This window comes from Dama dama, chromosome 9, assembly GCF_033118175.1.
Source record: "Dama dama isolate Ldn47 chromosome 9, ASM3311817v1, whole genome shotgun sequence".
NCBI classification, from domain to species: domain Eukaryota; kingdom Metazoa; phylum Chordata; class Mammalia; order Artiodactyla; family Cervidae; genus Dama; species Dama dama.
Genome location: NC_083689.1, coordinates 24,779,110 through 24,801,889, shown reverse-complemented (window position 1 = coordinate 24,801,889; position 22,780 = coordinate 24,779,110). Strand labels below are relative to the sequence as shown.

Genomic DNA, 22,780 nt, shown 5'->3' with positions numbered 1-22,780 from the left:
CAGCCAGACTATCAACAACCTGGGGGTGTGGGAGGGCGAGGTGTGGAGCCCCTGCCCCAGGATTTGGGTGCCAGCCCAAGGGGGATGACACTTCACACTGGGTAGGCAGGTCTGGCCCCCAGTGACCCCACATGCCTGCTCACCCTGCCTCTGAGGCCCACAGAGACCCCCAAGGGGAGTGAGAAGCCTTCTTTGCTCTGCTGTCTTCCCAGAGAACCACACCACACTCCGCTGGCCCGCAGGGTCTGTCCTTGCCCAAGGGTCTCCAGGGCACAGAGACACCAGGGGCCACCTCTGGGGTTCAGATGGGACCCTGACACCCCCTATGGTGGTGGAAAGCAGCCACATGTGTTCACCCACAGCAAGCAGGTGCTGACTGCCCACAGGTTGACACAGCAGTCCAGTTCATGGTCAGCAGACTCTTTAATGAGCTCTGGGGATACCCAGCCCAGTACAAAAAAACTCTACTCTTAGGGCAAAACCCAGGAAAACCAAACCAGACTTGTTAGGATGGGGGTGGCTTTTCAGTTGGTGGGGGGAGGGGGAGGAATGTTCCCAGGGCCTTCGGAGGGCAGTGGGGGCCTCAGCATTGGGGGCATGGGCGTTGGGGGGTGCACCCCAGGATTTGAGGGGTGAACCCCAGGCGGCTGGGGATGGACCCCAGGGGCCGGAGGATGGACCCCAGGAGGAGGGGGGTGGACCCCAGGAGGCTGGGGGTGGATCCCAGGGGCTGATGGGTGGACCCCGGGAGCTGGTGGGTGGACTCCTGGAGCCTGGGGGTGAACTGCAGGAGTCGGGTGCACCCCCGGAGCTTGGGGGTGAACTGCAGGAGCTGGTGGGTGCACCACTGGTGCCTGGGGGTGAACGCCAGCTGATGGGGGAGGATGGACCCCTGGGGCTGGAGGGTGGACTCCCGGAGCAGGAGGGTGGACTCCTGGGGCTGGGGGGTGGACCCCTGGAGCTGGGGGGTGGACCCCAGATGCTGGTGGGTGAACCACTGGTGCCGGAGGGTGGACCCCAGGAGCTGGAGGATGGACTCCAGGAGCAGGGGGATGCACCCCAGAGGTTGGTGGGTGGACCACTGGTGCCGGTGGGTGGACCCCAGGAGCCGGTGGGGGCAGCTGAGGAGGGCCTGGGGGTCCTGAGGGTGCAGGCCCGCTGGGCGGCATGGGTGGCAGGGGCAGGCCTCCTGGTGGGGGCGGGGGCAGAGACTCTGGTAGTGGTGGGCGAGGGGGCAGGCCGTTCATCAGTGGGGGTGGGGGCCGTTTCACCCCAGGAGGCCCAGCAGGAAGGCTCGGTGGGGCTGGCGGCTTCTCCATCTTGAAGTGGAACTGGAGGAAAAACTGGACAGACAAGAGGAACTGAGCAGGGTCCCAGGGGCCTTGGGTTGGGAGAAGGATGGGGAACTACGTGGACACGGAGTGACTCACTTGCTTGGTTTCCCGGTTCCAGTGAGTCCAGAACTTGCCTTCAGCCTTGTCTATTTCCCTGCTTGGCACCTGTGCGGGGTACGGGGGCAGAGACAGGCCCTCAAGACCATGAGATGGCCCGGCCCAGGAGGCCCTTCTGTGAGGGAACAGGGTCTGATGTGGGGGTGACGGCCGACATTCTTGCTCTGCTGCTTAGCAGTCCTGCCACCCAGGGAAGTTGCAATCTACCCTGTCTCGTTAACATATATGAGGATAGGACGAGGTTAGAGTCCCGGGACAGCCTGGTAACAGGGACACCTCACTGCTGGGGCCACGCCAGGGTCTCTGATTCATGGTGGACACCCAGCCCCTGCCCTCGCTCTGCATCGTCTTCTGACAACCCCTCAGAAGGCAAGGGCCCAGAGGGGGCACCTGGAGTGGGCCGGGAGCCAGCTGCCTGGATGGAGCAGACCCTGCAGGACCCTCCGGGGTCCCAGCGAGCTACCTTGAAGGCAATGGTCTCATAGGGCTCAGCGGCCATGAGTAGGTACTGCCAGCGCCGGTCCGGGGGCTCGATCCTCTGCTCGTAGGCAGACATGAAGCGGTGTCGGGGCATGATGCCCTCAGCAATCTCGGGGTAGTCGATCTGTGGGGACATGGCCAGTGACAGCACTGCCTCTCAAGGGCCCCTCCCCTCAGGACAAAGGGTGCCTGGCCTTTGCTCACCTGGAAAAGGAGGCTCTGCTGGCCCATCTCTGTATCCCTCTGCTTGGTTACTGCAACACAGGATGATATCAGGTCCAGTAACGGGGTCCTAGGACTGGCCTCATGTCACCCGTGAATGGGAGAGCCGGCTTGGCAGGGAGGGGGAGGTCACCTGGCTGGGCAACTAGCAGTCATTGGCCCAAGGGTGGGAGGGCTGTGCCCTCCCTGATGCCTGATGTCAGGCCAGCTGATAGCATGCGGGTGGGGGCAGAGGGTGGGCCCTCCACTGCCCACACCCCAACTAGGCCCTCTGGGACCGGGTGCCCATCACTCTCCAGCTCTGCTGCTTTGGGCTGCTGTCCACACAGCCCCGGGGCCCTTCACGCGCCCTCAGGCCCTCAGTGTCTCCCTGCCACACCCAGGAAGAGGCCAGATGACCCAGACTAACCAAAAGGTGTGTGGTGGCCTCCCTGAGGGTAGTGCCACCCTCACCCTGGCTCACCAAGCAGGACCACCCCTGGGCCTTCCCAGGCCATGTCTTGTCTGAGACGCCAGCCATACACAAGGTGTGTCCACTTCAGCAAGAATACCTGCCAGGAGGCCTGCCTTCCCCACCTCCGCCCGCCCGCCCCCCCCCCCCCCCCGCCCCCGCCATAGCAACCAGATCCTCTGCAGCTGCTGACCCAGGTGAGACTCCCCTTTCCCTTCCTCTCTCCCCAGGTAAAAAGTGCCAGCACCCAGTTCTAAGGTCAGAGGAATGGACTACACCAGGGCCCGCAGTCCCCTCCCACCCACTCACCCACCTTTGCTAGGAGTGTAAAGAGCAGAGGAGACACTACGGCCCCTGCCCTCAGGACAGGAAGCCTCTAATGGAAGCTGAGGTGGGGGTGAGGCTGGGGATGGGTGAGCGACTGCCCGCCAAGGCCACCGACAAGTTACCTTTGTAGCCCGGGCGGCCGATCTTCACAAACTTCTTCACTTCCACCTTGACCTTCTCCGGTGCTGGCTGGGCGGGGGCCTCCTTGGCCTCCTTGGCCGCTCGCCGGGCCCTGCAGGCAGGACAGACACAGTGTTGAGGCCCCTCCTCACAGGCCACCAAGGCCACAGCCCCAGGCGCCAGGACCGCCCCATCCCCGGCCGACCTTGGAGATGTGAGATGAGGGAAATAGGAGTCAGGTAGCATGACAGCAGGCACGGGAAGAGGTGCCAGGTACTTACAAGTTGGTCTGATGTTTCTTCCCCTGGGTGTGTGCGAGGTAACTCCCCTGGAACATGAGAGGAATGTGCAATTGAGGACACAGTGAGGGGGTGGTGCCTGATGTCCCCGCCTCATCCACAGCGCTCAGCGCTGACGGGCACCTGATGGCTACTGAACACAGGAGCTCTAGTGGGTCTGCACACAGGGGGATGAGATGCTCAAAAGCCAGAGATGATGAGAGTCTTGGGTGGGGGGCCACAGCAGTCTTGTAGCTGCCAGGGTGTGGGTGGGGCCAGTGGATACTGCGGGGCAGTGGTGGGGACACCTGGAATAAACATGCCCTTTGATTCCATCTCAGTGATGTCCCAGGGAGAAGACACGTGTATCAGCAATTTTCAACTGGAGGCTTTTCTGACCCACAGGGACCCTGTGTCCAGGATGGTCCCCCACAGAGAAGGGGGAGCCCCAAAGCCACAAGGAGATGCTCCCATCTGAGACTATTCAGCTCAGTGCAGCTGTCTAGAGCTGTGAACCAACTGGTCAGAAAGTGTGTCCTCCACACAGAAAAGGACAGAGAAGACCTGCTTATGGCGAAGGGCAGGAGCCCAGTGGAAGCAAGCATCAGACTGACACTTGCTTAAAGTCTCAAACCAGAAGCCACACCTTCCAGACCTCGCGCCCCATGTGGACATCCTGGGCATCCCCACATGTGCAGACGCACATCTGTGATATCGGAGCCGCTGATGCTATGGGAAACGGATGGGTGGAAGCAGAGAACCCACGGTGGCTGTCCCAGTGCCCGTGCAGGGAGGACGCTAGGAGGCTGGGCACAGCAGGGCTCTGAAGCCAATGCCTCCCTGAGAAAGACGCACCTCATTGTTGTGCAGCGTCAGGCACAACTTGCACTCATAGGAGCCCAGGTGGTTCTTCATGAAGTAGGGGTCCTGCAGAGGAAGCACATGTGTCAGGCAGTGGGGAGACGCTCAGGAATGGAGGACAAGCTGGAGCCCCCAAGCCAGCACCACTGCCCCGGGGATCCCACAGGGTCCACTGTACGGGGCTAGGGCTGACTGCCCGCCTCTGCAGCAAGCCCCAGAGAGGGGTCCCCTGGAAGCCCCCAGCCCCACACTGGCGGCAGCGTGGGGTCTAGGAAGAGGCAGAGCTGAAGGTGCACTGTTGATCCTCCATCTCCCCAGCCGGGACAAGGCTCCTCGTGCTGCAGCACAAGCCGGATGCAGGCAGAGGAGAGAAGCAGGCGGGTCAACCCCAGGCCTGGGGAGACTGTGGTCTGGAGGGCACTGAGCTGCTGCTTCAGGGTGGGCAGGTGGGTGCACACCTTATTGATGTCAATGGTTTCTAGAGCCAGTTGTCGCAGACGCTCCCTGCGGTCCCGGTTGCTCTCGGAGGAGGAGGCCACGCCCCCGCTCCCAGTCTTGCCCCCGGGGCGATGCTGGAAGTCCATGGTGAGACCCTGGGCACTCTGTCAGACCAGGGGAGAAACCTGTGGAGGCCAAGGGGCGGCTGGTGAGACTATGTGTGAGATCTCACCCTCCTGGTCTGGCCTCACCCCTCCCCACTCTCACCGCCCCCAGCCCTGGCTTCACCACCTGTCTTCCAGTGGCTGAGGGCCCACGCTGGGCCAGGCACATGGGAACGAGGAAGGAAAAACAGGAGAAACGAGGCATCTCCAGGTGACAGTAGGGGTGGACCGGAGAGGAAGATCTCTTTGACTGAGGAGTGCAAAGGCCCAGGGACCCAAAACAGTAACAAGAGAAGAGGAGGCTCAGTTCTCACTAACTAGTCCCATCTCCTCTAAGAAGCCTTCCCAAACTGCCCAGGCCCACACTGTTCACTCCCTCCTCTGAATCCCTTTTCTGCTCGTCTACACTTCCTTCCCGCAACCTAAACTCTACTTCTCTGATACAGCAGTATATTTGCTGGAACAAAGAACACATCCGGCTACCTGTCCACCCCCGACCCCCACTGCCTAACACACAAGACAGTCACAGCTCGTTTGCGGCTGAGGCAGACTCTCCCAGGCCCTTGATTTCTCCTCCACATCACTGTCAAGCTGTCCAGCTGCTTTTTCCTACTGTTTCTCATACTCCTCCAGGTTCAGTTCAGATCCAACCTCAGGTACCTTCTCTCATCCTACATTCTCTTCACTGTCAATGCTGGCCCCAGGCCCCTGGTTTAAACCCACAGTATCTTGACTCTGTTAGGGTAAGCTCACAGGGATGGGGCCCAGGAGTGTGAACCCCCAAAGATGTACCTGTCCTGCTCCCTGGGGTGCCTGGACACATCACCTCACGCAGCAGAGGGAACTTTGCAGGTGGGATTAAGTTAGGTCCCTGAGATGGATACGACCCTGGATTCCCCGGGGGGCCCACTGTTATCATAGGGTCCTTATAAGAGGGAGGGGGAAGATCAGAGGCAGACACAGGGGATGCTGCTCTGCTGGCTGTGAGCCAGGGATGCGGCGCCTCTAGAAGCAGGAGCCGGTGCTCCCCTGAAGCCTCCAGAGGGAATAAAACCCAGTGAGACTAGTGTTGAGTTTCTGACTATAGATGCAGTGCAAACTCATGTCATGTAAGCCACTGATGGTTTGCTGCACTAGCCAGCTGTGCCACTGACTTGCCCTACAACTTGATGAGTTTATGAAAAAATCATGTCGGGTGACCAGTAGGGTGACCTAGCTGGCTGCAGAATCACCAGGCCTGACTCTTTTTACTACACACAAGGCCACCCAGAGCCGTCAACTGGTAAAGGCAAAACACTAACAGAGCCAAGAGTTACAGTCAGTTTGGGGACAGCCAGTTCCTTCGTTCAGTTCAGTTGCTCAGTCGTGTCTGACTCTTTGAGACCCCATGAACTGCAGCACGCCAGGCCTCCCTGTCCATCACCAACTCCCGGAGTCCACCCAAACCCATATCCATTGAGTCGGTGATGCCATCCAACCATCTCATCCTCTGTCGTCCCCTTCTCCTCCTGCCCTCAATCTTTCCCTGCATCAGGGTCTTTTCAACTGAGTCAGCTCTTTGCATCAGGTGGCCAAAGTATTAGAGTTTCAGCTTCAACATCAGTCTTTCCAATGAACACCCAGGACTGATCTCCTTTAGGATGGACTGGTTGGATCTCCTTGCAGTACAAGTGACTCTCAAGAGTCTTCTCCAACACCAGCCAGAAGAACATGCCATGGTGTCATGAAAGCCTGCAAGGAGAATCTGACCAACTCAGGAAACCCAAACACAGACAGATACTTAATCACTCACCAGCCTACCTGTTGGAATCTCAGAGAGGCTGGGATGAGGCCAGGTGGATCACTGCGTGCCCGTTGAGCAGCAGCGCCCCCCCCCCCCTCCCCGCCCGGCAACCTGGCCTGTGTCCAGCAGGCAGGAGACCCGGCTAGAGTCCCCAGTCCAGGGGACAGGGGAGATCACTTGGGGGCTCTGCATCCCCCAAACCCCAGCACTTTGCCAGGCCCACTGAGCTCATTAGAGAAGCACTGCTCTCCATGCAGAACTGATGTCTAAACAGACGTGAAAAAATGCGTGTATTGAGGAAAAAGGAAACTAAGTGAAAAGCTCAACAGAAAATGTTAACATCCTCTTGGACGATGGGCGATGTTTTCACAGCTCGAAACTAAAATAGGATGCCACAGGTTAGCATGGCCAGTTAACACCAGACAAACCCTTTAAGCAAAGATGCGATGAGCCTAACAACACACTGAATGTGAGTGCCTGAAGGTAAGAATCAAAGCTATCATGAAGAATAGAAAAATAAACAATAGCCAAGTAACAAGGTAACAAGAGACAAAGCAAGAAGCTAGAAATTTTGAACTGAAAACAAAACATGGCCACACTACTATATTTAATACAGATATAACCTATAGGAACCTACTGTATACAGCGCACAGAAAACTCTGCTCAGTGCTCTATAACGACCTATACGGGAAAAAAAGTGAAAAACAATGAGTATGTATACATGTATAGCTGATTCACTTCGCTGTACACCTGAAGCACCACACTGTTACTCAACCATAGTCCAAATACAAAATAAAAACTAGAAAAGAGAAACAAAAAACATGAAGAGTATTATCAAAGAAACAACCTAAAAGAATAAAAAACTCTCCTATAAATAGACCATGAAGTTTTATGGCACTAAAAGTTCCTAGCAGATGGAAAAAAAAATCAGAAACAAGCGATCAGAAACCAGGATGAGATGAGAACCTTCAGAACACGTAAGGCAGCACAAGGCTTTTCCCAATTCCCATCAGGGGCTTTCAATCTAGAACTTTACACCCACACTTCTAACTGTGAGAATGGATAAAGCCATTTTCAGCAAAGCAAGGGCTCAAACTGAACAAATGAGTTAACTTCTTCAAAACCTACCTGAAGAGCTCTGATGGAAAAAAGAGGAGACAGTGAGACTGAAAAGAGAAACCAGCCCATGGGAGCCTGGACACAAGGTTCTAGGACAGCTATTCAGCTGCCAGGTGGAGCTCCAGTCCTGAGTGGAACAGGAAGATGCCAGCACTGAGAGCGAAGTTTGCAGGCAGGAAAGGAAAAAAAGACATCCATTGTTTCAACCTGTGGGAAACTACAACCAATAGGCTTGCAAAGAGCCGACTCATCAGAAAAGCCCCTGATGCCTGGAAAGACGGATCGCGAAAGAAGGGGGAGGCAGAGGACGGGATGGTTGGATGGCATCACTGATTCAATGGACACAAGCTTGAGCAAACTCTGGGAGATGGTGAAGGACAGGGAAGCCTGACGTGTTGCAGCCCATGGGGTCAGTCAGACGCGACTGAAAAACAAGGCGTGTGAAATTATGATGCTTTGAGACAAAAATTAATAACCAGCAAAGAAAATCAGACGAATAGGAAGAATGAAAAAAGGAAAGCGCTCTGGGGGGAGGGTGGCGAGCAAAACAGTACCCCACAAAGCAGCACAGTTCAACACTGTACCTGCCTGAGCAGCGAACGCTATTTTCAGTCCTAGAAAATAAGACTGACGATCTGACTAAAGCTCAGGATCTATGACCACATCCATGGTATGAAGGATGAGGCTGCAGCGGGTGAGGGGGAGGCAGAAATGAGACCTCAGCAGTCACGGTAGGAAGCTGAGAGACCACTTCTACACCCGACTCAGGCTATTTACAAGCTCGGGTCGGTCGTACTCAGCTGCAAAGGGCAGAAGGGAGAAGGGGCCGGGATACCAGAGTGACAAGTGAAGTCATTTAAACTCCGGGCTTCGCTCGCTAAGCGGGCCTAGCTAACCGGCTCTTGGGCCCGCGCCAAGAGCTCCGCCTCTGGACCTTCCTCACTCCTCGGCGGGCCTGGAACCACGGGTGCCATCACCCCCACCCATTACCGGAACCAGATGAGCCCCGGACCACAAATTCAGCAAACCAATGGACTCAGAGAAGGCGCCCCGGGTCCGTTGCGACCCGAGCCGACCCAACGGGCCTTGGCAGTTGGAGCTTCCTGTGGGAGGGCGGGGGTGTTGGGCCGGCCCAGCGCCCGGCATGTAGAGAGCTGGTGCCGCCCTCAACCCAGCACTTCAGCCACTCCCCTCCAAGGAGTCCCCCGGGGCCGCCGCCCTAGTCCCGCACCACTCCTAATCCTCACCCACGATTTCGTCAAATCCACGGGCTGCTCAAACACTGCCTTGGTCTATTCAGACGCCGCAGCCACCGCGATGACCTCGTCCTGCGCACGCGCGCCGAGAGCTGAGAAAGCATTTCCGGGGACAGGAAAGGCGGGGCCTCCTGTGTGCGCATGCCCGGCCCGCCCAATGGCGCGGGCGAAACGCTTATAGGCTGAAGGAAAGCGGGGAGCGGAGGGCAAGCCGGAAGTCGAAGCGCGCGTGCGTGCCGGATTACTTCGTTCTTTCGGTCAGTACCACTCGCGCAAAGCCAGTTCTCGCGGGGAGGGTAGTTGCGATTCGCCTCCCACCCCTGGCCCCTGTTCGCTTGAGTAAGGGGATGCCACCGGTCGTGGGAATACTTTATTGTTCCCATCCCGGGTTCATGTTATTACGTGGTCATATATGACACCATCCATTTTGTCTATAGTCCCGTTCATCCCAGGAAGTTCCCGCTCCGGCTTAACGGCCCCCGAGACGCTTCCGCCACACGCCGGTGATTGACAGACTGAGCGCCCGGGAGCGCGCAGGCGTAGTAGCTCCGGCTGCGCCTCCGGGACGGCGCCGTGGGACTCTTTTCGCGCCGGCATCTGCAAGCGTTGGGACGGCGGCCGGGAGGGCGCGGCCGGCGTTCCGCGTTCTGGGTACCGGCGGCGCCATGCGCTATAACGAGAAGGAGCTGCAGGCGTTGTCCCGGCAGCCGGCCGAGATGGCAGCCGAGTTGGGCATGCGGGGACCCAAGAAAGGCAGCGGTGAGCGATCTGGGACGCCGGAGCGGACGGGCGGGCGGCTGAAGGGGCGGGAGTGGGCAGGTGCTGAACCCGCGCGATCCCGCCTTGTGCTCGCAGTGGTGAAGCGGCGGCTGGTGAAGCTGGTCGTCAATTTCCTTTTCTACTTCCGGACGGACGAGGCGGAGGTAGGGTGCTGGGGAGGACTGCAGTGGGGGTTAGGTTCGGAGTTCGGAGTCGGGGGCGGGGCGGGGTGGAGGTCCGGTGTAGGAGCGGGGCGGGCTTGGGAATCGGGGGCGGGGCAGGGGGCGGGCGGGTTCCCGGGGTCCCTCCCCCATGCGCCTGTCTGCCCGCAGCCCATTGGAGCCCTGCTGCTGGAGCACTGCAGAGTCACCCAGGAAGAGCCCAGCGGCTTCTCCATCAGTGAGTGCGGTCTGGGACGAGGCTGGTTGTCCCCCCCCCCCCCCCCATCCCCCGGCGTGGCCCCACCTAAGTCCCTAGAGGCTGAGGGCAGTGTCCGGGCGGCCTCACGCGCTGGCTTCTCCCGTGGGGCCCGGTAACCTAGACAGAAGTGACCTGAACGGCCACCCTTGTCTTGTTGGGGAGCACTTCTCTCCCGGCGTGCCTCGCTGCAACTGTTCCATTTCTCCTGTGAGCAGGACTTGTGCTGGGGAACCGGGACTGTTTTCTCCTCGGTGCTTTTGAGAGGGTGGGGTCTGCAGGAGGAAAGATAGAACTTTTACTAGTTTCTCTGGGAGTCTGCAAGAAAGTGCCACAGACGGGGAGGCTTAAATAGGAATAATGTATTCCTTCCAGTTCTGGGTGGGGAGAAGTCTGACATCAGAATGTCAGCGCGGTTGCTTCCTTCTGAAGGAGAATCTGCCCAGCTTCTGGAGGGTTTGTTGGCAGAACTGTCTTGTAGAAACATCTCCCTGTCTCTGCCTTCATTTTCTGGGATCTTCTCCCTTGTGTGGTCAGGTCTAGGTTCGGCTTTTCTTAACAGCAGTTCTTTTGGATTGGACGTTCACCCTCCTGTGGTGTGAGCTCAGCTTAACCGCTTAACTACCTAGGCCTGTAGTGACTCTACGTCCAGATAGAGTCCCTGTCCTGGGAAATACACGTTTTAAGATGTAAACGTATGTTTTTTGGGGGACACGATTCAACCTACAGTCAGTTGTTTGGAAGCAGTGGGCCCAGGCCAGGGCTGGAAAAGGAAGTTGAGGCCTGGGTGGGAGGGAGCGGGGACACATGGGGGCTGCTCCCTTCTCAGGCTTCCTGGAGGACCCAGAGAGGAAGTACCACTTCGAGTGCTGCAGTGAGGAGCAGTGTCAGGAGTGGATGGCTGCGCTGCGTCGAGCCAGGTGGGGTGCTGACAGAGCCTAGGGCCAGGCGGAGCCTAGGGCAGTGCGGGGCCCTAGGGGCTCACTCAGCTTTCCTTTCTAGTTATGAATTCATGCGGAGGAGCCTCATTTTCTACAGAAACGAGATCCAGAAGATGACTGGCAAGGTGTGCATGGGGGCAGGGGGTGCAGGTGGGGGGTGGGGGCCTCCTGGGCTCAGGCTTACTGCCCTCCCCACGTTGTCGTCCACCCACGCAGGACCCCCTGGAACAGTTTGGCATATCAGAGGAGGCCAGGTTCCAGCTGAGCAGCCTGAAGGCATGAGGCCGGGTGGGGCTCCCCAGCTGTCCTGTTGCTGGATAGGCCTCTCTGCCCTCCCGGCCCCAGGTTTCCTGGCCAACCGTGGATTTGCTGTGGGAAGTATCTTGGTTTAAAGACTTCAAACACCCCAGGGTGGGCAGGGGCTGCCTTGTTGGGAGAAACCACCTAGCAAGTGTCCTCTAGACACACTGGGAACCACTGGACTGGTTTGGTACCTTGGTGCCGCCTGCTGCTGCCAGGGCACCAGTGCCCCCTCCCAGGAGCTGTGCCCCGCCCTTTGGGTCCGTTGACCCAGGGCCTGGCAGGCGCAACTCTCCTGCGGTGGGCAGGCTGAATGTATAAAGTTAGCTGAAGCTGTGAAGGGCGTGGGGCCGTGCTGGGGCCGCTGTGAATTCTCTTGCTGAAGGGGCAGGCCCTGGCCAGACGCCTCTGGGCAGAGCTGGAAGGCTCGGCTTTGGGGTGGCCAGTATATTCTGTTCAAATAAAGGTACCTCTTTTCCATATGGGCCAGTGGTGCTGTGACTGCAGAGAGGGACATGTGTCCTCTGCCGCGCGCCCATCCTGCATCTGCACAGCCGCTCCTGAGGGAAGTGGGGCCCTCCCCAGGTTCAAGGTTGAAGTGCCTGGGAGCAAGAGTGGGGAGACCTGGAACCCAGAGCCACGAAGGGCAAGGGGGGGGCTGGGACCCAGCCTACGGGGCTTCTGGCGCTCACAGGCCCCCGTCTGAGTGCCAGCAGGACCTCAGGAAGGGTTTGTTGGTGGAGTTGTCACTAAGTAGTCTAGGAAGGCTAAAAGGAGGCTGCCCTGGGTGGTCCTGACCTGGTCATAGTTGTCAGCCCTCGAGCAGGGGCTGGGCCTCTGAGACCGGGTGAGGGGAAGTTGTAACTTGTCTGTCGGTCACGGTGCCTGTCTTCAGGAGCAGGTGGGCCTCTACTGGGAGCGGCCATCCTCCCTGCCTGGGGACGGTGAGCACGGCCCTGGGCCCTATGCACTCCAGGACCTTGCTGTGTCATCACCAGGAAGAAACACTGCTGCCAGACTAGGTTCAAGTGAAAACAGGTATTTTATTACAGCGTCTAGAGATGGATATGCAGTGCAGTGGGGTTCCCTTGGGAAGCGAGGGGAGTTAGCGCCCCAACTGAAACACAGGCTACCGAAACAACAAAGCAAAGCCCATCTGCATTACAAACCAAGGTGTGACAGAGCGAGCGTGGATGGATGTGTGAGTGAGAACAAACAGTCCTACAGTGGACGGGCAGGATAAATAATGGGGGAATCTTAAATAGGTCACGATTTGACTTGTAGCTAAATGGAGGGCTGTGTCCCCTGACCAGAGGGTGTCTTCATTGTTAGGGTTTCCTGAGCAAAGCGACCGTAGCCATCGGACTTCCTGGAGTGGAGTGGAGCGCCCGGGTCAACAGCAGCAGCGGGGCTCCTCCCCATGCCCAACACCCTGGCGCCCCCTCCTTCCTGTGGCAGTGGCTCCCAGGCCCAGGCAAGGGGCTGGGGCCGGATGGTGGGTGTGGAGAGGCCAAGCTGGCCCCGCTGTGGGGCAGGCCCTGTGCACGTGTCTGTCCCTGTAGCTTGGAGGGCAGACAAGGCATGGTGGCCCGCAAGCCATGCAGTGTTTGTGTACAGTGTCATTTGTTCAGATGGGGCTCCTCAGGCAGCCCCGCAGCTTTCTGTTGGGGGTGGGGAGCCTCTTGAAGAGGGGTTGGGGGCAGAGGGCAGGACAGCACCATCACACACCCACCAGGAGCACCGACCTGGGGTGGAGAAGGCAGGGCAGGGCCGGTGGTCACAGGAGGAGGGCTCCATCTCCAGCTTCAACTGCTGCTCTGAGCAGTGCAGAGGTGGCCAGAGGTGGGACACTGTCCTGCTCTGACCCTGTGGCCTGTATCTCGAGGGGCCTCCAGCTGCCAGAAAGGCTGGCTCCAGACTCACCCCAGGAATGAGGAGGCGGGCTGGGGCTCAGCTACCATACTGATCCTCGGGGACAGCAAAGGGTCCCACACTGCAGGGGTGGGTGGTGGTGGCCAGGCTGGGGAAGGCTCAGGTTAGATCCCTATGTGGAGGCCCACATCCTGCTCTCCTTGGGGGGTGCCACCTGGTGGTGGGGGCGGTGAGCAACTGAGGACAGGGCTCTGAATGCCCACCTTGGGGTCTGGGCCCCCTGCCAGCACCTTTGGCCAACATTGGCCCTTCCAGGGAGGCACACAGACAACACCGCTGCACCAAGGACTCAGCACAGTCACAGACGCTGTGCAGAGGACAGAGCCCCACCCACCACCTCGGAGCCTCAGGGACCAGCCCTCCTGCCCTACCACCCCACCACATCCCTCCCGCAGCACTACTGTGGCTGCTGGGGGCGGGAGCGCGGGGGGAGAGTGTCACTCCAGCTGCGGGGTGGTGGGTGGGCAGGCCAGCTGTGCCCTGGGCCAGCACCTCTGTGCACTTGAATAAACAGCAAGGTTTCCCCTCACTTTTCTTTCTTCCTTTTTCTCTTTAGTTTACTGTGTATTCATCATACAGTCTAAAAATAAATGAAGTCAAGTCTATGAAATTTATAAATTTTCATCACATCTCTATAAAATACTGTCACCCGTCAGCGTGACTCCCCTGTAGACACACCAGGCACCCACGACTAACCACCCCCGTCCCCAGCTACCAGCGGCGCTGACCCTCCCTGGGCAGCCGTGGCACGGGACCGGACGAGCAGAGACGTACAAAAGTAAATGCACTTGTCACACGGCGGGTTCCAGACCCTCCTCGCGAGCACCACTCAAACGGGTCCCCCCATCGAGGCACCCCGCTGCAGCCTGGCCGCGCGGCCACCATTCCTATGCCAAAGGCGTGATGTGGACCCAGGAGCCGAGCGAGGCCGTTCACAGTGCGAGGCGGGGCGGGCCTCCACCCGGAGCTGGGGCCTTTGGTATAGGAAGAGCGTTAGATAAACAGGGCGGGCACAGGGCCTGGCGTCGGCATTGGTCAACCCCGAGAGTCAGCACCAAGAGCGTGGAGGCCGGCCTGCGACGAGATAGCACCGGGCGGCTGGCGGTCCCCGCAGCGGCCAGTCCTCGGGCGGATGGACGTCTTTACATAGATCCTTTCACATATAGTATCTACATCTCTCAATAGGTTGCCTTTACGGCTTCGGTGGAATAAAATAAGTCAAAGTTGTTTATACTTTTTAAAAAACGATAAATACTTTATCTAAAACTATGGACAGTACAGGCTGGAGCTGGGCCCCAGCGAGCCGTCTCCGCAGGTCTGCGCGGCGCTGATTCACAGTAGAGCCTGTTCTCTGGCCTCCATCCGTCCTCGCCGTCCCGTGGGGGGCCCCGCGCCGCCGGCCCAGCCCGCCCTTGCATAGTCTCGCGGTTGAGGTAGAAATCCTAGTTACCTGCGGACACGCGTGGGAAGAAAGGCGGCACAGCGTTAGCCCCTCGCCCACACGGCCCGGCGCTGCCCCAAGTCGGGAGCCAGAGCCGCCGACGGACAGACGGACCGACAGACGACGCACGTGGTGGCCGTAGGACCCTGAGCCACACCCTAGGCCCGTCCCCAGGTCCCCTGTTGGGCAGTGCTCCCAGAGGCCTGTGAACAGCCTGGCAAGCCTACGTGCCCCTGGAGACTGGCCCAGGCAGCAGGGGAAGCAGTGTCAACCATGGGCCTGACCTGGCCTCCATGTGCTCAGCTGCCCTCTCTAGCTCCTCTGATGGCCGGCGGCCGCTGCACGCTGAGCAGCCTCACCTTCTGGGTTTTTCCAACTACCAAGGCACAGCCCCGGCCCCAGGCCTCAAGTAAGGCTGTCTGCAGACCCTGACCAGGAGGCCGTTGGACTCCAGCAGCTGCCCATTCGTTTCCACTTAAACACACGACACACAGCTGAGGACATAGGCAGATCCTGAGCCCAGCCCTGAAGCCCCATTTCTGCTCCAGACCTCACCCTGGGGATGTGGGTGCGGCACTGGGAGTGGCCGGGCCTCAGTCATACGACAGAACACTGCCCACCCACCAGGCCTTCCTTCCTGTGGCTGGTGCCACATTCACCCTGCCGCCCCTAGGCCCCCACGGCAGGCCCTTTAGCTAAGGAGCCCACCAGATGACCATGCTCTGAAGGCCTGCAGTGCACCAGGGGCCTTAAGTGCATAGAGTTTTCCTAAAACCCTATGAGGCGCGTTCAAGCACTGGGTGACAGGCCCGAGCACACAAAAGGCACCGCTGAGCTTCTCCATGGCCCCCATGGCCCCACACGGGAGCTGCCCGGGCCCCCAGCGGCCACACCCAAGCCCAGGGTGGTGGCAAGCTTAGGCTGGGCTCAACAGGGAGGACACCACCTTGGTCCTGCTCCTCCTGGTGCTCTCCCTGGGAGACCTAGGGTGCGGGGCCGCAGGCAGTGGGACCAGCCATGCCCTGGTTCCCTTGCTGCACTGGCTCTCTGCCTTCACGCCTCCTAGCCTCCTGGTCGTGGGAGCACAGCCTTGGCCCCGTGACCTTCCAGGAGCCCCGCCGGCCCACCTGTTCTCTGCAAAGGGAAGCACGGCCACCTAGTCGGGCTCTAGCCTTACCTTACAGAATACGAACTGCTAGCTAAGCAAGGTCTTTATTGCGGCTTAACCCCCGCAAGGCGCGCGGCATACGGAGGCGGCATGCCAAGGGAAACCCACACGGCGGGCGGCCCCGTGGAGCTGGCCTGTGGGTTCACGGGCGTGGCCTGGGCCAGGGCCAGCCCAGGCAGGGGCTGGTGGTGCACCGTCAAGGAGGGGCGGGACACCTTGTGCGGGAGGGAGGCGAGCTTGATGGACAGAGAGGCGTTAGCAGGCGGCAGAGAGGCAGCAGAAGAGGCGGGTAAGAAAGCTTGGTTAGCAGGGAGGGATGCGAGGTTCTGCAGAAGCACGGGCTCAGAGTTAGCTGGGAGCAGCGCAGGGGGAGAAGGCAAGGTGGTGTTAGGATGGGGGGGTGCATGGAGGGCGGGCTGCCCCGGAGGGGGCTGGCCCAGGTGCGGAGGGGGTGGGGGCGGCCTCGGCTCCGCAGAGGACGGGGCCTGAAAGGAAGAGGCCGGGGGGCTGGCCACCGCCTGCAGCGGGGTTAAGCTCAGCGTGGCGCTGCCACATGCAGCCCCACTGCCGAAACTGGCTCCAAACGGATGGGCGGAGGCGGGAGGCACCGCGTGGTTAAAGACACCTGCAAACAGGAGAGAAAAACTCAGCTTCAACAGGCGGGCACCTCCAGCCGAGCCAAGAGCAGCGCGCGGAGGAGGAAGCGACGGCAGCTGCAGCTCCGCGTGCGGGCACAAGTGCAGCGAAGCGCAGGCAGTGGGAGTGTGGGCGGGCCCACCGCCAGGCCCTGGAACCCTACCCCACCCCACCCCACCTTGGTGCCAAGCGAGCCGGGAGCCTGTGGCTCCCCGCACTCTGCTCCACCCTGCATGCACGTGGGCGGCGGGCACCACAGCCCCTCGCTCTGTCCCAGTGCCGGCCGCATCGGACCTTCCGGGTGAGCTCACGGGAGGAAGGAGAGCCTGGTCATGGCGCCAGTCCCTCTAAGAATCAGAGGGCACGGTCAGACCAGAGAGCCCGGCACAGCCGACTCACGCCCGAGTGCTCTGCCCACACGACCGTCACGGCTGCGTTTCGTGAAAAGGAACGAGGTGGCGGGCGCAAAGTGGACCCAAAGGGACACGCGGGCACAGCCTCTCCCCCCTCAGGGGGCCCTGGAAGGGAACCTGCAAACAGCGGTGGTTAAACCCAACAGTCCGGGTGGGCGGCAGAGACAATGTGCGGCCCACAGCTCGTCCCCCAGCGGGTCCTGTGGGACCGAGTGGCCAGGAGGGCACTGCCTACCTCCAACTGCGCCGCCGGCCACCCCGGAGGAGAAGCTGCCCATGGCGTGCGAGTTGGTCAGTCTGGTGGCGGCGGTCGAGACGTGAACCAGGCCGGCGGCGGGCACGGAGCTGAACAGGGACTGCAGCACAGACGGGCCCAGGTTGGCCTGTAGCGACATAGGGCCCAGCGCGAACTGTGGCCCGGGGGCAAAGGTGCCCAGGAAGGGGCGGTGGGTCTGCACGGACGGGGCTGCGCCACCTGCCGAGGATGCCGCTGGGGCAAGACCTGGGCCACTGAGGAGGCCCGCAGGGGGTGCGGCGGCGGCGGCCATGAACAGGTTGTGGCCGTTCTTGACATCGGGCTCGCGTTCGCGACCCTTGCCGGCCTTGCTATGCGCTGTTGAGGCCTTGTCTGGGGGTCCGCACGTGGGAAGGCCCCCCTCGCCTTTCGGGCCCAGTCCGTCCAGCTGCCGCTTGTTCGCAAAGGGGCCAGACTCTGCAGCGCCACCCTCCTTGCCCCGTGGGCCAGGGAAGCTCAGGGGGGCACCCAGGCCAGCTGCCTCGGGGGCCTTGTGGGAGAGAGAAGCACCATCACTGAAGCTGTGTAAACTGAGGTCAGCTGCTAGGCCCCCGCCCAGGGCGAAGCTGCTGGCAGGAAGGCTACTGGGGCTCAGCCCGCCCGCCCCCGGCAGTGTGCCCGGGAAGCTCTTCCTGGAGTGGGTGGCCAGCTTGGCATCGGCCGCACTGGGCTCCTCCAGGCCGGGCCGGAAAGCGAACAGGGAGTTGTGGCTCAGAGCGGAGGCAGCCTGCAGCGGGCTGTCGGCTGCCTTGGCCAGGCCCAGGTCGGAGATGGGCGAGAAGGTGGACTTCCACTTGCTGCTGTTGACCGGCTCGCTGGCCAGCGGTGCCTTCCTTCCCGTTAGGCTGCCACCTGCTGGGAGAGGCAATGGCTGAGGCCTGGGCGGTGGGGCTGGGTAAGACGCCGCGGATCTCAGACCACCGCCTGCTCAGAGTGCCTCCACACAAAGAAGGCCCTTTGGAGAAGGGCCTGGCAAGGATGGGGCTGCCAGAGAAGCTGAGGGCAGAGGGCTGCTCAGCAGGAGGAAAGGCGTGTTGACAGGGAGGACTACATGTACCTGAGTAACCAGGTGGCACCAAGAGTGCCCCACGCATCACAGGGAAAGGGGCGGGGGAGGGGTGTACTCAGCACAGCCCAGGACAATTCTGGAAGCCCCGTGGGGTCCTCAGGGGCCAGGCAGCAAGCCTAGCATGGGTGCCAACGACTCAAATGTTGTGGACACTGAACTCACCATTTTCCAAGGTTTTTGGTGGAGACTTGCTTTCTAAGGAGATTGTTGCAATTTTTCTCTCAATTCTACCAGAAAAAGAAAAAGAGGATGAGTGTTTGCCATCCGCGTGCACACCAGAGTGCTGTGTGTGTACACTGAATTGCCCAGGCGAGCCGTGAGCCAGGGATGTCTGACCTGCCCTCAGGGCCCCCGATGCCGGCTGTGGCAGGGGGAACCGGCTGAGCATGGGCCCCGGCAGCAGAGGAGGAATGCCGCTTCCCAACACACAGACACATGCAGGAGCCCCAGGCAGGACTGGCCCTGAGCGGAACGGGCTCTTGAGCCACAAGACTGTGTCGTCCGCGGAGGGGGATGACATGGTGCTGAGCACATAATGACCCCCCCAGCAAGTTGCAACCGGTGACATAATGGTGTGGCTTCACACGTAAGGATTCTTAGGGGCTGTCCCAAAGGACCATGACCTCCAGAGACACAACTCCCAAAATAATCCAGTATTTTCACAATGTAATGTTTGTATGTGGAAGAATGAACTCAGACAACACTGGGAACAGCCGACTAAAGAAACACCACAAATCATGGTGCACGGGGCCTGTTCAGAACATAGCACTCCTGTGCCTCAGTGGACACCAACACCACAGTGACCACACACCGAGGATCGGAGGACACAGCTGCAGGCCCCTACCTGGTGAGGGGTCACATGTGAGAACAAATAAAGAGCTCTCAGGACTTAGCAGCATAACCCGAATCACGCATGGGCCGTGATGTGACATCTCTCCAAGGAAGAGATGACATGGAGTGCCGCTGGCCCCTGGGGAGAAGAGGTCGGAACCAAGAGGACACCACCACACACCCATAGAGACAGAGCTGCTGCATGGAACACAGACCCAGAAGATGACACATGAGGGCAAGGACAAGGAGAAACTGGTGCTCCGTGCATAGCTGGCAGGAGTGAGATGGGGCAGCCGCTGTGGGAAGTCGGAAGGATCCTTAAAAGTTAAGCACAGACTCATCACATGATCCAGCAAATTCCACACCTAGGGCCTGTGTGAGCTAATCACTGTTGTGTCCAACTTTTTGTGACCCCATGGACTAGCCCGCCAAGTTCCTCTGTCCATGGGATTCTCCTGGCAAGAATACTGGAGTGGGTTGCTATGCCCTCCCCCAGGGTATCTTCCCAGCCCAGGGACTGAACCCATATCTCTTATGTCTCCTGCACTGGGAGACAGGTTCTTTACCACTAGTGCCACAAACAATAAACACGCTTTCAAATAAAACCGCACATACCAACATCCAGACCAGCATGATTCACAGTAGCTAAAAACAAAGCAACCCAAGCATCCATAATGGGTAAACACAACGTGGTCCATCAACACCGTGGAATATGATGCAGCTTTAAAAAAGGAGGTTCTGACACCTGCTACAACCTGGATGAGCCTTGAGGACATGATGCTCAGTAAGAAGCAGACACAGAAAGACACACTCTATCTGATTTCACTCACAGGAGGTCCTAGAGGAGTCAGATCCACAGAGACAGGAAGTAGATGGTGGGGCCAGGGGCTGGGGGAGGGGCTGGGGAGTCTTTCTGAGGTGATGAAATTGCCCTAAAATTGAGAGTGGTGATGTTTGCACAACCCCAAGAATACATCAGAAACCCTTGCTTGCACATTTTAAGCAGGTGGTATATTATGTGAATTACACCTAACACAGCCACTGTCAAAGGGAAAAAGAAGGGAAAAAAAGCCTTGATCCCCATTAGGTGAGTGGACCGGAGCCTGCGCACCTGCTTCCAGCTCTCCCACCCGCTGCCCGCTCTCCTCTCCGCCGACACGTGACACCTGCACGTGGGCTGCAGGCTCGGGCTTGGCTTCGCCCCACACATAGGCAGCGAGGTGCTCTCAAAAGCCTTGGGCCCTTGCGGGCTGTTTCTCACACAGTTAAACCATCCCAGATGTGCCCTGAGAGAGGACACAGCTGCAGGTCAGCGTGAAGACCTGCAGTCAGGACCTGCCCCCCCTCACCGGAGCCCACTCGCCTGGCACTGCCGGGCTCATCCTCAGAGCCTGGCTCCTCATCCGAGGTCAGCGGGGAGTAGTGGGCGCCATTGGTCTGGCTCAGGGGCTTCTCCTTCTTGAGCACGGGTGGTTGGTCGTTGTCCTGGTAGGGGACGGGTGAGCTCTTTAGGGAGCTCTCAGGGGACGAGATGGCTGTGATCTCCAGGGGCTGGTTGATGTTGCTGACCTGAGGGCCGGGCACATGCATGAGCTCCAGCAGGCCCAGCATGCGCCTGCATCAGCCACCCAGCCCCAGCACGCCGCTCCCGCCTCACCATGGAGTTGAGGTTCAGGGGGGACCCTGAAGACTGCGTGAAAAGCCCAGCAACAGATGGCAAGGCCCGGCGCTTGGGGGACACACTCGAGCTCAGGCTGGGAGTCCCTGCTGATGCCCGCTTCCTCCGGCCCCGCTTGCGGCTGTCTGGCCCATGGCCCTGGCCACCGTCCCCGCGGGCACCCGAAGGCAGAGGGCTGTGTTTGCTGGAAGGTGACTGCTTGGCGCTGCTGGCGCCTGCCGAGATGGTGAAGACGATCCTCCTCTTGGCTTCGCTCTCAGGGTCTGAGAAGCTGGCCTCACAGGGCAGGTCCCCTTTGCCAGAGTCAGGAAGCGGGCCCAGGGCGCCTAGCCGGGGGCTGGCGGAGAGCTGGGGGGCCGGTGAGGCCGAGCCACAGGCACGTGGCTGCGTCAGCAGGGGCGGGTGCTGCGGGGTGGAGCTGCGGGACCCCACGGTGGCAAAGAGGCTTCCAGAGCTGGAGGACTCGTCCAGGGCTGGGGGCTCGGTTCCAGGGCCGAGGGGTGTCGGGCTGCCTGCTAGGGCCCCACTGATGGCCACCGAGCCGGTGTATGCATATCCTGCGGAGGACACGTGAGGTGGTGGCTCAGCTCTCTGCCTGCTTGGCACCCCTGGGCCTTCACTGTGCCCTCCTCCCCACTTCTGGGCCTGCGACAGTCGGGGGCCTGGAGCCCATGCACATGCTGAGTGGACCCTGGGCACCGCCAGCAGAGATGACCGCCCCACACAAGAGCAGCGGCGTTGAGATGAGTGCTGGAGCTGCCTGCTTCACATCAGCGACAGGGACCATCTAGGCGGCAGGCCCCCAAGTACACAGTTGGCCCCACACAGAAGCCCCATCAGATCTCCCAGAGGACCAGACCCTGCCAACAGGGCCAGCACAGGCCCTGGCCGAGCATGGCTGTCTGACACAAGCCGGGCGGGACCCCAGTGTGCGTGCAGCTGAGGATCGCCCTGATGTGGCTCAGACCCTGCAGCTGGAGGGGCCAGGCCTGGCCTCTGGGAACCCTCACCTGTGGGAGCCAGGACGAGGCTCTTGCTCCCGGAAGCACTGCCCCCGGTACCATGGGTGTTAGCAGCCACCTGCTTCTCCAGCGTGGATGACGACTCTCGGGCCGGTGGCCCAGGGCTGGGTGTGCTTCTCTGCAAAAAGAAGGCGCACACTGTCAGCCAAGCCAGGCACACACCCAGCTGGGCACACGCCACAGGACGTCCCCATGGCCCGAGGCAGTAAGCCCAGAAGGGCGACGGCCACGCAGGTGAGCCTGGCAGTCAGCCACCAGAAGGCTTTCACAAGGTGAGGTGCAGATGTCTGACCTCAGCTCTAAACGGCTGGGACAGCAGTGAGGGCGGTGGTCATGACCTGATCTAGCAACTCCACTCCTAGGTGAAGCCAGATAGAAACAACTGTCCACACAATACTCACTCACTCACGTCCACAGCAGTGTGATTTACAACAGCCCCAAAGTGCATACAACCCAAATGACCATCCACAGAGGATAAACACGTGTGTCCCTCCACACCTGGACCATCCCTTAGCCACAAAAAGGAGAGAAGCCCTGACACTCGCTCCCATGTGGATGAACCCTCAGGACACGACGCTCAGTGAGAGAGGCAGACACAGAAGGACACACAGTATGTGATTCCACGGACGGGAAATGTCCTGAACAGGCCAAACCACAGACAGAGTGGGGTACTGACTATCAGGGGCTGGGGAGGGGGTAGAGGGGTGATGCAGATGGGGATGGGCTTCCTCTTGGGGCACAGAATGTTCTAAAGCAGAGCTGGCTGCAAGACTGGTGAACACACTGAAGACCCCTGCGCTGAACACCTTAGATGGATGAGTTCTGTGTGAATGACACCTCCATAAACACAAAGCCCAGCCTCCTCTACACAAAGTCTAACTCCCAAGTGCATGCGTGTGAGGGAGAACGCAAGTGTGGACTCGGAGGA

General features: G+C 59.9%; 3 protein-coding genes across 11 annotated transcripts in view; 1 reads left to right on the top strand and 2 right to left on the bottom strand.

Annotated features, from left to right (window-relative positions):
- Window positions 1-404: 404 nt before the first annotated feature.
- SF3A2 (splicing factor 3a subunit 2) lies at window positions 405-9,079 on the bottom strand. The gene is made up of 9 exons (XM_061150768.1): window positions 8,942-9,079; window positions 4,649-4,813; window positions 4,185-4,256; window positions 3,333-3,379; window positions 3,054-3,163; window positions 2,136-2,185; window positions 1,915-2,055; window positions 1,431-1,499; window positions 405-1,343 (listed from the first exon to the last, which is right to left on the bottom strand). The coding sequence occupies exons 2-9, from the start codon at window positions 4,772-4,774 to the stop codon at window positions 525-527; spliced, it is 1,434 nt and encodes a 477-aa protein (XP_061006751.1). The 5' UTR covers window positions 4,775-4,813; window positions 8,942-9,079; the 3' UTR covers window positions 405-524.
- A 23-nt stretch (window positions 9,080-9,102) lies between these two features.
- PLEKHJ1 (pleckstrin homology domain containing J1) lies at window positions 9,103-11,849 on the top strand. The gene is made up of 7 exons (XM_061150769.1): window positions 9,103-9,207; window positions 9,388-9,709; window positions 9,806-9,873; window positions 10,042-10,108; window positions 10,956-11,046; window positions 11,129-11,192; window positions 11,284-11,849. Exons 2-7 carry the CDS (start codon window positions 9,616-9,618, stop codon window positions 11,347-11,349), a joined length of 450 nt encoding a protein of 149 aa, XP_061006752.1. The 5' UTR covers window positions 9,103-9,207; window positions 9,388-9,615; the 3' UTR covers window positions 11,350-11,849.
- Window positions 11,850-12,390: 541 nt separating this feature from the next.
- DOT1L (DOT1 like histone lysine methyltransferase) overlaps window positions 12,391-22,780 on the bottom strand; it is a 51,197-nt gene continuing 40,807 nt past the window's right edge. For 5 of the 9 annotated variants that reach the window (XM_061150758.1, XM_061150762.1, XM_061150767.1 and 2 more), the window contains 6 exons: window positions 21,841-21,970; window positions 20,810-21,387; window positions 20,516-20,721; window positions 18,484-18,548; window positions 17,193-18,107; window positions 12,391-16,533 (listed from right to left, as the gene is read on the bottom strand). In XM_061150758.1, the coding sequence (XP_061006741.1) occupies window positions 15,953-16,533; window positions 17,193-18,107; window positions 18,484-18,548; window positions 20,516-20,721; window positions 20,810-21,387; window positions 21,841-21,970 (2,475 nt within the window). In that variant the 3' untranslated portion in view covers window positions 12,391-15,952. Of the gene's footprint in view, window positions 16,534-16,943; window positions 17,075-17,192; window positions 18,108-18,483; window positions 18,549-20,515; window positions 20,722-20,809; window positions 21,388-21,840; window positions 21,971-22,780 lie in introns of all 9 variants that reach the window. The other 4 variants (XM_061150759.1, XM_061150763.1, XM_061150760.1 and 1 more) reach the window with 4 other exon arrangements.

Excerpts from the sequence above, each read along its gene's own strand:
- PLEKHJ1 (XM_061150769.1), top strand. The coding sequence starts at position 9,616 with ATGCGCTATAACGAGAAGGAGCTGCAGGCGTTGTCCCGGCAGCCGGCC. Across the intron at positions 9,710-9,805 it reads GGGACCCAAGAAAGGCAGCG|TGGTGAAGCGGCGGCTGGTG; the intron begins GTGAGCGATCTG and ends TTGTGCTCGCAG. Across the intron at positions 10,109-10,955 it reads GCCCAGCGGCTTCTCCATCA|GCTTCCTGGAGGACCCAGAG; the intron begins GTGAGTGCGGTC and ends CTCCCTTCTCAG.
- SF3A2 (XM_061150768.1), bottom strand. The coding sequence starts at position 4,774 with ATGGACTTCCAGCATCGCCCCGGGGGCAAGACTGGGAGCGGGGGCGTG. Across the intron at positions 3,380-4,184 it reads TGACGCTGCACAACAATGAG|GGGAGTTACCTCGCACACAC; the intron begins GTGCGTCTTTCT and ends CTCATGTTCCAG. Across the intron at positions 2,056-2,135 it reads AGCAGAGCCTCCTTTTCCAG|ATCGACTACCCCGAGATTGC; the intron begins GTGAGCAAAGGC and ends ATGTCCCCACAG.